The sequence below is a fragment of the Talpa europaea genome (assembly GCF_964194135.1).
Source record: "Talpa europaea genome assembly, chromosome: 7".
NCBI lineage: Eukaryota > Metazoa > Chordata > Mammalia > Eulipotyphla > Talpidae > Talpa > Talpa europaea.
The window spans coordinates 128,657,990-128,671,873 of record NC_140074.1 but is presented as its reverse complement, the minus strand read 5'-3'; the positions used below and the strand labels follow the sequence as shown (position 1 = coordinate 128,671,873).

At 40.6% G+C, this 13,884-nt stretch overlaps 1 protein-coding gene across 1 annotated transcript in view; it reads right to left on the bottom strand.

Annotated features, from left to right (window-relative positions):
* Positions 1-3,737: 3,737 nt before the first annotated feature.
* Positions 3,738-13,884, bottom strand: part of MAP2K6 (mitogen-activated protein kinase kinase 6) — a gene marked incomplete at its 3' end in the record, with an annotated part of 30,890 nt that continues 20,743 nt past the window's right edge. The window contains exons 10-11 of the mRNA XM_084236515.1: positions 10,122-10,167; positions 3,738-3,815 (exon numbers count right to left, since the gene is read on the bottom strand). Coding sequence (XP_084092641.1) covers positions 3,738-3,815; positions 10,122-10,167 — 124 coding nt within the window. The remainder of the gene's footprint in view (positions 3,816-10,121; positions 10,168-13,884) is intronic.

The following is a 13,884-nucleotide window of genomic DNA, read 5'->3' as shown; positions in this document are numbered from 1 at the left end:
CTATATCTGTTCTTCCACATCAGGTCAATACAGAAGCACCACTTGTAAAATCAGAGATCATCTGGCTGATAATTTATCATCAATATATATATATATATATATATATATGTGTGTGTGTATGTATGTATTTGTGTGTGTGTGTGTGTGCTTGCGTGAATTTTCTCTCTTTTAAAGCTGCCATTTGGGGAAACTCTGCATTTATTCTAGAAAGGTTGATTTTGCTTAAAAACCCACACATACTTTTTGGGAAATCCACACATAAAATTATGTTTAGGGCCCCTGTCATAGTCCTTCAAAAAGTCTCAGTGATGGGAAAACTTCATCACAGAGGGCTCACTTGACATCCAGAAATTGCCAAACACTATTTGGTGCTAAGTTTGATCAACAGGTGGTGAACTAAAGAGGAAAATACCTGGTAAGGATTTTTGTGGAAAAACAAACCACTAAGGAGTAATTATAAAATGATGATTCTGCAAGTTACACACGAAGAAGAAGGATTGGAGTTTGCAGACTTTTTTGAAAGACAAGTGACAATGATTTTAGCAGATAAATATATCATCTTTCCAGGTGGCTCCTCTGCAGGGGAATGCATTCAATGCAGTCATCAAACATATGTGGCAACTGTCTTAAAAAATCATTCACATTACTTTTTGGACACACATTTGAAATCAGTATAGTTAGAGACATAGATATTTTTATAAACATGAAGACAATTTATATTGTGGATAATTATATGACACCAAATCAAACACACTTGGAAAAAACAGCCTGAGCAACATTTGTAAAGAAATGTTGGCTTTGTAATACATCATGTATTTATTTCTATTGCATAGATACACATAGGGCTGCTATTCAGACAGCACATGCCAATAATACTATTTTTCTCCTCCCTCTCTCTCTTCAACTTATATCAACCTGTAACAGTTTATGCACCCCAACATTTATTTTAAAATTAGTTGTTCAGAAAGTACAGCACAGTTCTCCAAAAGCAAATTCTCACATTCTAAAATTTAGATCCAGGGGCCTCTCTGGTTCCAAAGGGATAAGTCTCAGCACTATGACACTATCAGCAACCACTGCAGCACAAGTTCCATCCAGGGAGCTACCCACATGGCGCAGCAGACCTCTCCTATCTCGCCCACTGCTCCCCTCAGCAGTGTATTTCAGTAGATCTGCCTGTTCTGCTCCCCACTCTGTCTCTGGTGAATCCTCTCACTCCCCTACACCTCTGGCCTACATCCCAGCTCTTGTATGCATAAATAAATAAATCTTTTAAAAAAATTTAGACCCATAAGGTTGTCAAACCATTTTACTTTAGTATCTGACAGCTAATTTTCATGGATTATATTATTTTGGGGAAAGGATATCCTGGATTTCAAGTCGACATTCCAGGAACATGCCTTCTCAGACAGAGGCAGAGATGGTCCTACTGATGAGGACCAAGACAGGAGAGGGACCTCTTGCTCCTTTCTGCAAATGTTCATGAGAAAGTCAGTTTAAATCAACCCTGTTCTTCTGAGGCACTTGGAACCTGCACTCTCAACCCTGCTGTGCATCAGAATCACGTGACCAACTTGTGCAAATACCAACACCCAGGCCACATCCTAGACCAGTGAGATGCCCCTGGGACCTTGGCACTGAGATTATGCACAGCCTCCCACAGATTCCTGGGTGCGCCCAGGTTGAGAACCACAGACTCACTCCTTTTCCATGCTTCATGATTGTTTCTGCTAGTTCAGCCCTCAGCTCACAGAATGGACAGGTGCACACGGACAACACAGGCTTTGTTAAGACTATTTCCAAATAGAAACCACAGTGAGCATAGCGCCAGACTAGGAAGATGTTTTGCTTTACATGTTTCACCAAAAGCTGCGTGTAATGCATCAGCCCCTGATTTCTTCCTATTCTTTTTTCATAAAATGGATGAAGAGAGTGGAGAATGTAGTTGTGACTGTTTTCTCTCAGTCTCAAAAAGAGAAACTTCCAGACTGAAGAAGGTGGGTGGGAAATTGGCTGGCCATGATCACTAGGCTAATACCCTTTTTCTGGCTGGAAAAAGAGGGAGAACAGAGGTAGCTTTAAAACAAATGAAAAGGATGTTTAATCAAACAGGTATGTCCTAGAGCTGAATACAGAGAAGGGCATGGAAGTATCCTACTCACCAACCGTTACCAGCTAGAGATAAACACAAGGAGAAAATGCAACAGAGAAAACTATGACTGCACTTCAAATTCTAAAAGGAAGGGTTGGAGATGATTAAGAGGGGCAACCCTCTCTCCTTTTCTGTGAACTTGAGACTGGGAAGAAACAATGTTCTTTTTTAAGCAAAATCCTTTGTCCTTACTGCATGAGTAGCCTCGTATGAACACAATGTCCCAAAGCAATGTTTCCCGGTTATTAGCTTGAACTAGAACCCCAAATCTTAGACCCATGAGTGTATTTGGCCACCAGAAAGAACACTAGTTGCTTAGTTACACTCTAGGAATTCACAGGAGATTTAACCACTTAGAGCGGATTCAGCTCCTGCAAGCTGTGAAGACAGAGGACGTCACTACACAAGCACTGGGAACCCAGCAGCCCATCACGCGGAATAAACTCAACCCTCCCAATTTTCCTCTCATCTTGTCAAGGAACTGCTTTAAATTTTCTGCTATTTGCAGACCTTCTGTTAATCGTAAGGCTTCTTGATTAAACAGCAACAACAACAACAAAGCAAAAGAATAAGTTAACTACAAAGGCAATCCTTGGGGCTATACAGTATAGGAAGGGCGAAAGCAGAAGAAGGCACCAATTCTGTGTGGTTTGACATGATAGTTCCCCTCAGGACTGACAAATGTCCTTCTTACTAAATAAATACAGATGTTCACAAAAGCCACTTGGCAGAACCTTTGACATACCACACACACACACACACACACACACACACAGGCAATATAAGATCACGTCAGGAATCACATTCCATGACTATACCACAAATGTCAAGAGAATCAAATGTGTGATACTGAGAACTTTGATGAAAGTGACTTCATGTTTTCCAAAGTTGGGTAAAGGCTATGACCAGGATATGTTGCCACTTCACCTAAAACATGGGGTTATTACCCAGGACTGAGCAGAAATTTGGGGACATGGCAGCACAGAGCAGCTGGAAGAGATATTTCACAAGAAGAGCTTCTTGTTTATATTTTATAATACTCTTAAAGATGCATATTAAATAATTTCTCTGGACCACAGACACCATTGAACTTTAAAAATAAAAGCCCTATAAATATTGCCGACCCAACCTAGTCTTCTGTAGCTCCCTCTTTGCATAAAATGGAATCTTTTCCACCAAGCACTTAAACATAAATAGTAAAAGAATCAATGGGACAAAGTACAAATCTACTTACAATGTCATCACTACTGTAGCACCTTTTTACTAGGGCCAATGCATTCATTGTGTAAAGAACAAGAGGAGTCTGAGAAGCTTAAGGACTTGTATGACACATCATTAAATATTTAATCACCTTTTCAAGTCCTAAGCCTTTATCATATTTCATCCATCTAGACAGTTCATTCTATACTATAGATTCCAAGGGCCCCTTTGGAGGGGTGAAAAGGAAAATGGGCAGAAAAAAAACCTTCTGAGAGGCAGGGTTAAATTATCTCTAAGATGAGTTTCTATTGGCGCTTTAGTGAACTTGCTTCACCCTGTAAACCCACCAATCCACAGGAGGGTCAACCGATTGAGTCCTTTGATTTTAGTCTCCAAGAATCAGTTTTACAAAAGATGCCACATCTGTTGCTTTGGATTCGTGTAGGGTGAAAAATGGATGTTGCTGAGAAAGAAAAAGAAAAAGAAAAAGACGCGGTGTTAATATTTATCATTGACAATAGATGGGATTAGCAAATTAATCTGTTTGGTAAATAGATTAAATACTGCTCTTGGAGCTAATCCAGACCGTTTTCACCCCTTCCCACACCGAGCACACATCTCAGGCTGAAACAATTTCAAGATCGTTTTTTTAGTTGCCTCTCCTCCAATTTGGTATCTGTTTCAATTACAGAGTATCTACTGCTTTAAAGAAGGACAAAAATAATTAGGCTATTATAATCCCATCTATGGCAAACTACAAGGATTAACCAAGACAGTCTAAACCTTTGATTTGCAAATAACCCCATCATCTGAAAAGTAACTTCTAGAATGATTCTGTAGAAAAATAATTACAAATTTCACAGAGGCAAGCACATCGGTCTCAGGAAACGGGTGGTAGCATGAGAAACCAATTCTGTAGAACAGTGATGGGGCTGGGCCTTGCTGCCCCTGGACTGAGGAGCTGGTTTGAACAGAGACAGTCAGCAAGTCATTTCCTAAGCCACCTGTATGACCACAAGTTGCCAAGCTTCCATCTCCATTTGGCTAATAATATAGAGTATGAACTCTAGGGACGTGAGGATAAAATTCAACTCAGAAACTAAAGATCCAAAAGGCAAAAAAATGAAAAAAATGGTCTGTGTTCACACAAATCAGATAAATTCAACTTTCCAAAAACATCAAGCCTAGCATGTGGGCTGAGGCAGCTGTATGGTACAACAGGACAGGTCACTCACGTCGCGATTTTGAAGAAATATAGCCTTTGGGCCTCCCTGGCAGCTCAAGGGGTTAAGACTCAGCACCACAAAACTATCGACAGCCACTGCTGCACGGGTTTGATCCCCGGCCAGGGAGCTGACCCACATTCTTGCTGCTCCCTTCAGCAGTTTTCAGTAGATCCCCCTGTTCTGCTCCCCACTCTGTCTCTGGTGAATCCTCTCAACCCCTGCACCTCTGGCCTGCACCCCAGCTCTTGCATGGATAAATAAGTAAAATAAACCTTTTAAAACTATACATGTAGACTGTATATATATATATATATATATATATATATATATATATATATATAGTCTTTTCCTCTGCAGCAGAAAAGTCCTCCCCGAAACCAATTGATTTGTTACAGTAAGTACCGGCTGTCACCATGGAACCTTCCACCTCTAATTAGAATGAGACACAGCCGTTCATGATCCATGTTCTCACGGTGGAATCAGAACCAACCAGCCCAACCAAAAAGGACATTTCCTTTAGGGAAAGCCCAGCACCCCATGCCTGCCCCATGCTCAGTTACCTCCCTGATTGTCTGCTGGTATTATTTTCAGAGACGAGCTGAGCAGCTAAATATGAGCATTTTCACATGCAGACATGTCGATGACTCACTCTGTTTCCCCTGACTTAGGGGATTGTAGTTTACAACCTTCATGTTGCCTAGCTGTAAGTTTTGCTAATTATATTTGTTTTAAACCTGACAACAGAGGGCTGGATGAGTCAGCTCTGTGGGGAACTCAGTGCCCACCCGGGGAAGTTTTAGGAAACAATGCGAATGGAAAAGGAACAAAAAAAACCCCCAAAGAAGGTAGGTGGTCACTGTTAAGGATCATGACTCAGAAAGAGGAAAAGGAGAATTTCTGCCTTTGTCCAGCTGGACGGGCAGGTTGGGCGAAGGCTCAGAGACTCACACCCACTAATTCACTGGAGCTCGCGCTGCTGGGTCCTCATCCTGAGCTCCCTGGACAAATAAATAGCAGCATTACTTTTGATTACTAACCACTTACACAGCACACTTACCAAGTGCTTTACCATCATGCTTATTAGCTCTCCCACATCCTCTTGACATTTGAAGATCTTTTCATGTACTTAAAAGCCTTTTACTATCAAAACAGGACACGTCAAACCTCAGATTGTCTCAGAAACTGCTTCCAACGCCCGCCAGCCCCATTTTGCCTCTGGTTCTGGTTGGGGTTATTAGTTCAGTGTCTGAGTCTGTGAATGAATTCAATAACCTGACCTGAAGTCTTGACAGAAAATGCTTGGACAGCTTTCAGTTTATTCTCAGGCTGGAAAAATGCTGTGAGAAGCAGAAGACAGGGGGAGGGGGAAGCAAGCAGGCCTGTCAAAATGGAAAGTGTAACCCGCCTTCTTGTGTGGGTTTGAGATTGTCAAAGACTGGGAGGAAACCCAGTCTCTTCCATAAGCAACAGTCTAAGAATAGCAAAGACAGAGACCAGGAGTTCAGCAGACGAAGGACCACGGAATCATCCCCAACTCTGGTCTAGATTGGGTTTCTCAAAAAAAAAAAAGCCAGGTACAGGGAGGGAGGTCATACCCACGTCTAAGTTCGCTGTTGGGTGGTGGAGGTGCACAGACTAACAGCCAGGGGCACCCGAGCAAGCTCAACCACCAATAGTATCCACAGCCCATACCTCATCCTACATTAAGTGGGTTCAGTCATCCTTGCTTAACATTGCCATTCAATCTAGAACTTCTGGAGCTCTTTGTCAAAAACAATCTCACCTGGCTACCCGTTTTGGTGGCTATCATCTAAGACAGGGGTCAATAAAGGAAGGTCACAGGTCACATCTAGTCCACTGCCTGCTTTGGAAATAAGCCACACCTATGTGTTTACATACTAAATGTGGTTGCTTTGTGCTAGAACAAGGGTCGTGCCATCGTGACAGCTGATGATACTGACTTAGTATCTAACCCTTTCCCCAAAAAGAGTTAGCTGGTCCACACTGTGTGTACAAGAACAAACCCATGTCCTCCAGGGCAGTTTGAGAGAAGAAGCAAATGAGGAAATCTTAAAGCATGCACACCCCTCAATCCAAGTTAGGGAGAAAACCATTTCTGTAACAGGTACATGTCTGGGTAAGGGCCTTAATTATACTGTCCTTCACCTGGAAAAAGGATTTTTTCCCCCCTGTACCTCTTCACCAACTCCTACAACCTAAACAATAGCCTCTCAGCCTGTTTTCTCAATGCTCAAATCAAAGAGTTTGGACTCAGATTTTCCATTTAAAAACCTCAATTCCACAGGAAAGCAGGGAGCAGTTAGAGCCTTAAAAGGCACATCCATTTCCAGGACCACAAAGACTAATGCCATAAAAAGAAAAGGGGAGGTCAGGAGACCCACGCAATCTTAACACAATAATACACAAGTCTTAGCAGAGCACAGCGTCAGACTATATTGGGCAGGTAGGAACATTAACTGCCAGTGTATGTTAATTTAGGACTCAGCATTTTTAATCAAGTGTGTTCTAGTGAAATCTCTGAGAGGAGGACACTTGAAATGGAAAAATATTCTACATTTCTCTGAAAATAGTGACAAGCAAGGCAACTTTAAAATCGGAATACAAGTCCCACAGGAACCCACAGGAATCACTGCATGTCTATTGCCTTTTATGTGAAATTCATTTTAAAATGCTCTGGGTGGGGCCTCCCTGGTGGTGCAAGGGGTTAAGTCTAGCCCTATGAAGCTATCAGCAGCCACTGTAGCACAAATTCGATGCCCAGCCAGGGAGCTGACCCACATGGCACAGACCTCTCCTGTCTTGCCCACTGCTCCCCTCAAGAGTGTATTTCAGTAGATCCACCTGTTCAACTCCCCACTCTCTCTCTCTGGTGAATCCTCTCACCGCCCTCCACTCCACGCCTCTGCCCTATACCCCAACTCTTGTATACATAAATAACTAAAATAAATCTTAAAAATAAAAATAAAATGCTCTGGGCATTGCATAAGCATAGAAGCCCAGGGTAGTGAGGCCTGAAAAGCCCCCTGCTGGGCTGTTGAAAATGTAATCAGGGAGGAAATACTCAACCCAAAATGCAGTCTGATAGGATTTTGTCAAGTTATTCTTCTTCTATTCTTTCCCAACTGTGGGTCTTAGTTGAAGAGAAACAGCAGAATGCTAAGGCTCAGAGATGCCTTTGCAGAGGCGACAACAGAGGCCCAAGGAGACTGCCTAGTCTCTTCTTAGGCCTCACCCAGTTGGAGAATGGTCCAGACTTCAACCAGAGCTTCAAGAGAACTCAAAATCCATGTCCTTGGCTATGACTCTGGCCTGTTGTCCAGTTAGCTTTCTGTAACTCCTCCTGTTTGACATATTCAAACCACATCTTTTCTTTCCTTTTGTTTTCTAGCTTTCTTAAGACATAACTGACATATCCATTTCATGAGCTTAATGTGATGATTTGATATGCTCATAAATTGCAAAGTGATTACTATATAACTAGTTAAACTCCCATCACTTCAGGTTTTTGTGGTTTTTGTTTTTTGTTTTTTTGTTTTTTTGTTTTTTTTTTTTGTGGTACACACTTATAAAATCTATTCTTCTAGCAACTTCTCCAAAAAATACAGTAATGTTAACTAGAGTCATCATGCTGTACACAACACCCCCAGGACTTCTTTATCTTATAACTTTGAACACTTTCACTTCCTCACCCTACCTCACCCCAATCAACCACCAGTCTACTCTGTTTCTATGTGTTCATTATTTTTAGATTCCACATATAAGTGAGATCATACAGTATTTTTTTGGTCAGACATACTTCGCTTAGCATAATGCCCTCAAGCTTCCACCATGTTGCTGCAAAAGGCAAGGCATCCACCTTTTTCATGGCTGAATAATATTCCAGTGTGTGCTGGTGACATTTTCTTTATGCACCTGTTGATAGCCACTTAGATTGCTTCCTGTTCCCCTGTCCTAGCTATTGTAATTAATGCTGTAATGAACATAGGAGTAAAGATATCCCTGTGAGACAGTGATTTCATTTCTCTCAGACGTACACCCAGAAGTAAAACTGCTAGATCATAAGGCAGTTCTATTTTTAATTTTTTGAGGTGCCTCCAAACTGTTTACATTTTCATGGACAGAGGGACCACAAGGGTCCCCTTTCCTTCACATTCTCATTGACACTTGTCATCCCTTGGCTTTTTTGATAATACACACGGCAGCAGGTATGACGTGATGTCACAACAGTTTTGATTTATGCTTCCCTTATGGGCAGTGATGCTGAATACATTTTCATTTACTTATCAAAAATTAACAAGCAGGACTACATAAAACTAAAATGCTTCCGCACAGCAGAAGAAACAATCAAAAAAATGAAAAGGCAACCTAGAAGATGGGAGAAAATATTTGTAAAGCATGTAGCTGAAAAGGGATAATATCCAAAATATATAAAGAACTCACAAAACCCAATCGCAAAAAAAGGGCAAAGGACCCATGTGGACATTTTCCTAAAAGAAATGACATAAAATGATTGAAAACCTATGCTTTTTTCCAAGATGAAGCCATATAATCACACCACTGTTAAGAGATATCAGGAATCTAAAATTCTAGAACTGGTCAGGAACTAGTCTTAAAGACTGAGCACTACTTGTGGGTGAGTTGGAATGGGAGCAAACATTTAGTGCCTGCTGAATAACTGCCCCAGTAAGAAAAGTTTCTTTTGAAATTGTGCAAGAACAGACTCTTTGATCCCCTGCTAAAATTAAGACCTTAGAAACTTAAATAAACACTGCAATTAGCAAATAGGCTCTACTGCATAGTATTTCCAAAAAAATATGTTTCTCCCACATTCAACACGCATTTAGGTAAGAATTTCCAGCTTTGGGTTCCTGTTATTTATATTAAATATTTACTTGTAGTTAGTTTCAAATTGTAGTTATCATAATGTAAGAGAAATCATTTTCAAACCACTCTGAGGACTATTTTCCCTCTTTCTTCATAGATAGCACAAATGATAAACCATGAATGCTGAAGCAGTGTAATTCAAACTAACAAGACTTTGTGCTACTGTTTCCCATCAAAATGAAAACCAGAAGAAAATAGAATCTTTTCTCCCTAAATATCCACCAAGCAGAAACAATCTAAACAATCATAAATATTTTATCAAATGCTGGAGAAACAAGTTTCTCTCATTATTGACATCCTCTAACTTATACTTTCCTTCATTTTATATTAGTACTTGGATGCTTTGTATCTTTGAAATTTGAAAATTTAAGTTTTATAGATATATTTCAGCCTGTCTAATGACAGGATGAGGTTATCAACATGGAAACTGCTCAGATGGGAGATAAATCCCAGCTTACACTGAAGCAGGTGCAGACAAGGGAAAAGACTCCACTCTTTCTCTTGAGTTCAATTCCAGTGACCAATGCTTGCATAAATCAGCTTTTCCAATATGGTGGATGAATTACAGTGTAGGTCTTAGTCCCTTTACCCTGACTAGCTCTTAGTTTGGACAAGTTCACACTAGTAACAATACTTACCATAAGCTCTGGATATGTTGGCCGTTCTTTGGAATTCTTCTTCAAGCTTAAAGAAAAAAATGAATCATATTAATATCTAAAAGCTATCTGTATTTTCACTAGATAAGGATTTCAAAACCTGTTGAAGACTAAATATAACCAGCTTCACAATGTATTGAAGACATAAATCTCCTATCTTGACTTTCTTCTGTTATAAATCATGTCTTAAATGACTCTGGGAGTATCTTAGTGGGAAGAATAGGTGTGTGTGTGTGTGTGTGTGTGTTTATTTTCCTTTTGCTACTTCACCATTTACATATAAACGAACTTTTCTGATGTACAACCGGTGTCACTAATCACATATCTACTTTCTCACAAAACAGCTTTTGATCTACACCCACCTACAAAGAAATTGGCAGGTGTTTCTTATATTAGATTTGTGATCTCTTTACTCTCCTCAAAGCTGGTTCACCTTGTTGTTGGTCCCCTTCAGTGTATTATTTGCTTTCCTATCCTAACCAAACCTCCCTGCGATCGAGCACTACACCATAAAATGTCTAAGATAGCACGACTTGTTTACGACCTCTGGCTGATGAAAAAGAAAGTACTCAGTGACTTAGCAACTATTCTTCTCAGAAATACTTTGTGGTCATGCACTCCTGCTGAGTGGCTCCTGTTCATTCAGCTGTCCCTACACACAGACATTTTAATAACAGGTGATACCGGAAGCAACAGTGATAAAACTGCAATATGAAGAAGCCAACCCCTCACCCATGTCCTCAGCCCACCCCTGATTCCACCAACAGACTTCAAATGGAAAAAAAGAAAAGTGGTTTATTTGGAGTTGGAAGCCCAGATTACAGAATGGAGAAAAGGATGATTCTGAAAACTATGATTCACATAGCAACCTACAGACCCTTCTGCCCAAGGAGGCACAAAACATACATGAATGGAAAGGGGCTTTGCCTGGTGTCAGGGAAACCCAAAGGTGACTGAGTCTCAGGTTCTGGGATTGGTACTGATGGATCACTTTGAGCAAATGAGACCTAGCAGGTGTGACATGAGCTCCGCGCCTCCCACCTCAGCTAATCATAATGAGGGGGGCAAGGGACAGTCAAAGAGAGTGAAGTTGTTGAGACGCTTTGAAATTCTGTGGTTTAAAACAAAACGAAATGAAAAAAGAAAAAAAAAAGAGGAAGTATTTTGGAACCAAAATAACTGAAAGCAGCCTACCAGTTTATTCCAGGCAATGTTGTGGATAGAAGCCAGGGAACCTGAGACAGGGTACAGGTAGATGTGAGGAGAGAAGTTTCAACCTGGAACTGAGGGCAGATCTAGGACCTAGTAACCTCAGTGCCCAGGCAACCTATGAGAGAAAGTTTCGTCTCAACTGAGGATAAAAATAAGAGTGAATTAGAAAGAGGAATTATCAACTGTCAAAGTGGGATTGACACGGGAGGGTGTGCCTGGGGGAAGGAAGGAGGCCGAGTCACCTCCATTTAGAATTTGCATGTAACTATATCCTGAGAGCCTGTAGGGACTGTGGTTCTCAACTGTGGATGATTTTGCCCTGCAGGGGAATATTTAGCAATGTCAGGGGGCACTTGTGGTTGACACAACTGGCGCTATGGGGTGTAACTGCATCTAAGAGGTGAAGGCAGGGAGGTTGCTTAATATCCTGAGATGCACAGAACAGGCCCCCACAACAAAGAAGGACCCTGCCCAAATATGATCAGTGCTGACCTGAGAACTCCTGGGCATATGGACTGGGGGATTCCTCTTCATTGCTACCTTCAATCCCCTTCTCTGAAATGGAATCTACTGAGAAGCATCTCCAGCTGGTTCTACTCACCACTACCATCCCTCCCTAGCCCAACTCTACTCTAGAAAGCAAAAGTTAAGATTTAGTTCACCTGGAAACAAGAAGAAATCTGATTCCTGGAGAGTTTCTAACTTGCAGAGAACATAGTTTTAACAAAAACGAATGAATGAAAATCTTGAATTTCTAGCTATTGGTCAAAGCCTATCAAAACCCAGAAAGTCTTAAGTCTTCTCTATAACCTGAAGCATTCAACTTGCTAAAATCAAAAGTGAGAAACTCCTGCATCACCTTAAGACCACCTTCTATATTGAGAGTGGTTGATTGTAGGAGTCTCTATTTAGAAAAAAAAACATTAGTCAGTTATCAGAATCTCACTCTACATTTAATCTGGAATGTTCTCTTTAAGGACGACAACGCTTCTTTCCATTTCTTGTTTTCATTGGTCAACAAACATGCAGGGGAATAAGAATTAGGAAGAAAAGCTGGTTTCATAAATGTTAAAACAATAGCCTCTTGTACCAGGCAGCGATCTTTGTGCTGTTGCAGATTCGGGACCTTCTATTTAGTAGATAACAAACTAAGACTCTTCTCATGAGATAGAAGCATAATCTTTTTCATTTCTGGAATAGTTGATGAAAACGTCTCCAGTATTTATTTTAATCTTTTCTTTAAATGTGGGGAAAATACCCCAAGTTGATCTGACATAAAGCATTCAGGACCCCTGAGACCTCAATGATTATTGGCCAATCAGCTATTTCTGGACTTCTGCCTCAGATAAGAAAGCTCAAAGTAAAACACAAGCACTACTGCAGAATAATGATGGAAAATCCTTACACAGCAAAGCAAGGTTGTTTTTTGAATTAACACAACTGATATAACCTACTCCCTCCATCTTTTAAATAAAGAACACTTCAAAACATGGACTAAGAATAGCAAAACACTCAGGATAAGGTTGGGGAAGAAAAGCAAATTTTCCATGTTTAATAGGAAGTGCTTGAAATTCAGTATAAAATAACAACGGTGAAGTTCAAAGCTCCACCAATTTCTTCTTGGATTTGAGTCAGACTTTTGAATTTTCAAGTGGCTTGTCATTTTCAAGCGTGCAATTAGCTAACTGCCCTAATTCCTCTTCCAAATGCCACAACACACGTCCCTGACCGTAGCTGACACTAAAAAACAACTACACGCTGTCTTGAGAATGGCTAGCTTTAAGATTGTGCTGAGCAGAGGATTTCTGCCTATTGAACTCCCCTGATCATTTCCAGGAAGGCTTATAAGGTGCATCCACAGAATAAAGCACAGTGCACCTCTCACGCTGTACATTTGGCATAAGCTAAATAAATATTCTTTTTACTGTCCCCCCTCAGCATGTTGGAAACTGTATTTCTTTGTTTTGTAATAATTCCTCTGAATCCATCAACATCTGGCGGGCCCCCAATGCCATCAGGCTGGTCAGCTGGGCACTGAGCCTCTTAAATAGGTTTGAGTGGTACAGCATAAAGGTAGACCAGTTATTTGGGCACCCAAAAGTTGGTTTCCAGGAGCTTTTTCAGTCCCCAAGCCTGTGAACTTATAGGAAGGGGTTTGAGTCAAAAGTGGAAATATGCTAAGATTCCATTTTCTTAAGAAATTAATTTGTAAACCCTATAGTAGGACTAGACTGTAAGTTTTTTTTTTTTTTTCTACCAAACTTCTCTATTTTGAATCCTGAAATGAGGCCATGGGGTCAGTACTACTCAACTCAGTATGTCTTTAAAGCCCTATGACAAGACAGCCATTGTGAAAAGAAAAAAAAAAAAAAAGGAAGCAGTATTATTCAGTAGTCCATGTTTCAAAATACATAAAGGGTCTGTAAGAAACTGCTGTTTTCCTCAAGTTCATAAAGAAAAAAAATGCCTTAATTCATTTCCTTGTCCCTTCCCCTGACCCTAGCATATCTCTGGTGTTAGTACAAAAAAGACC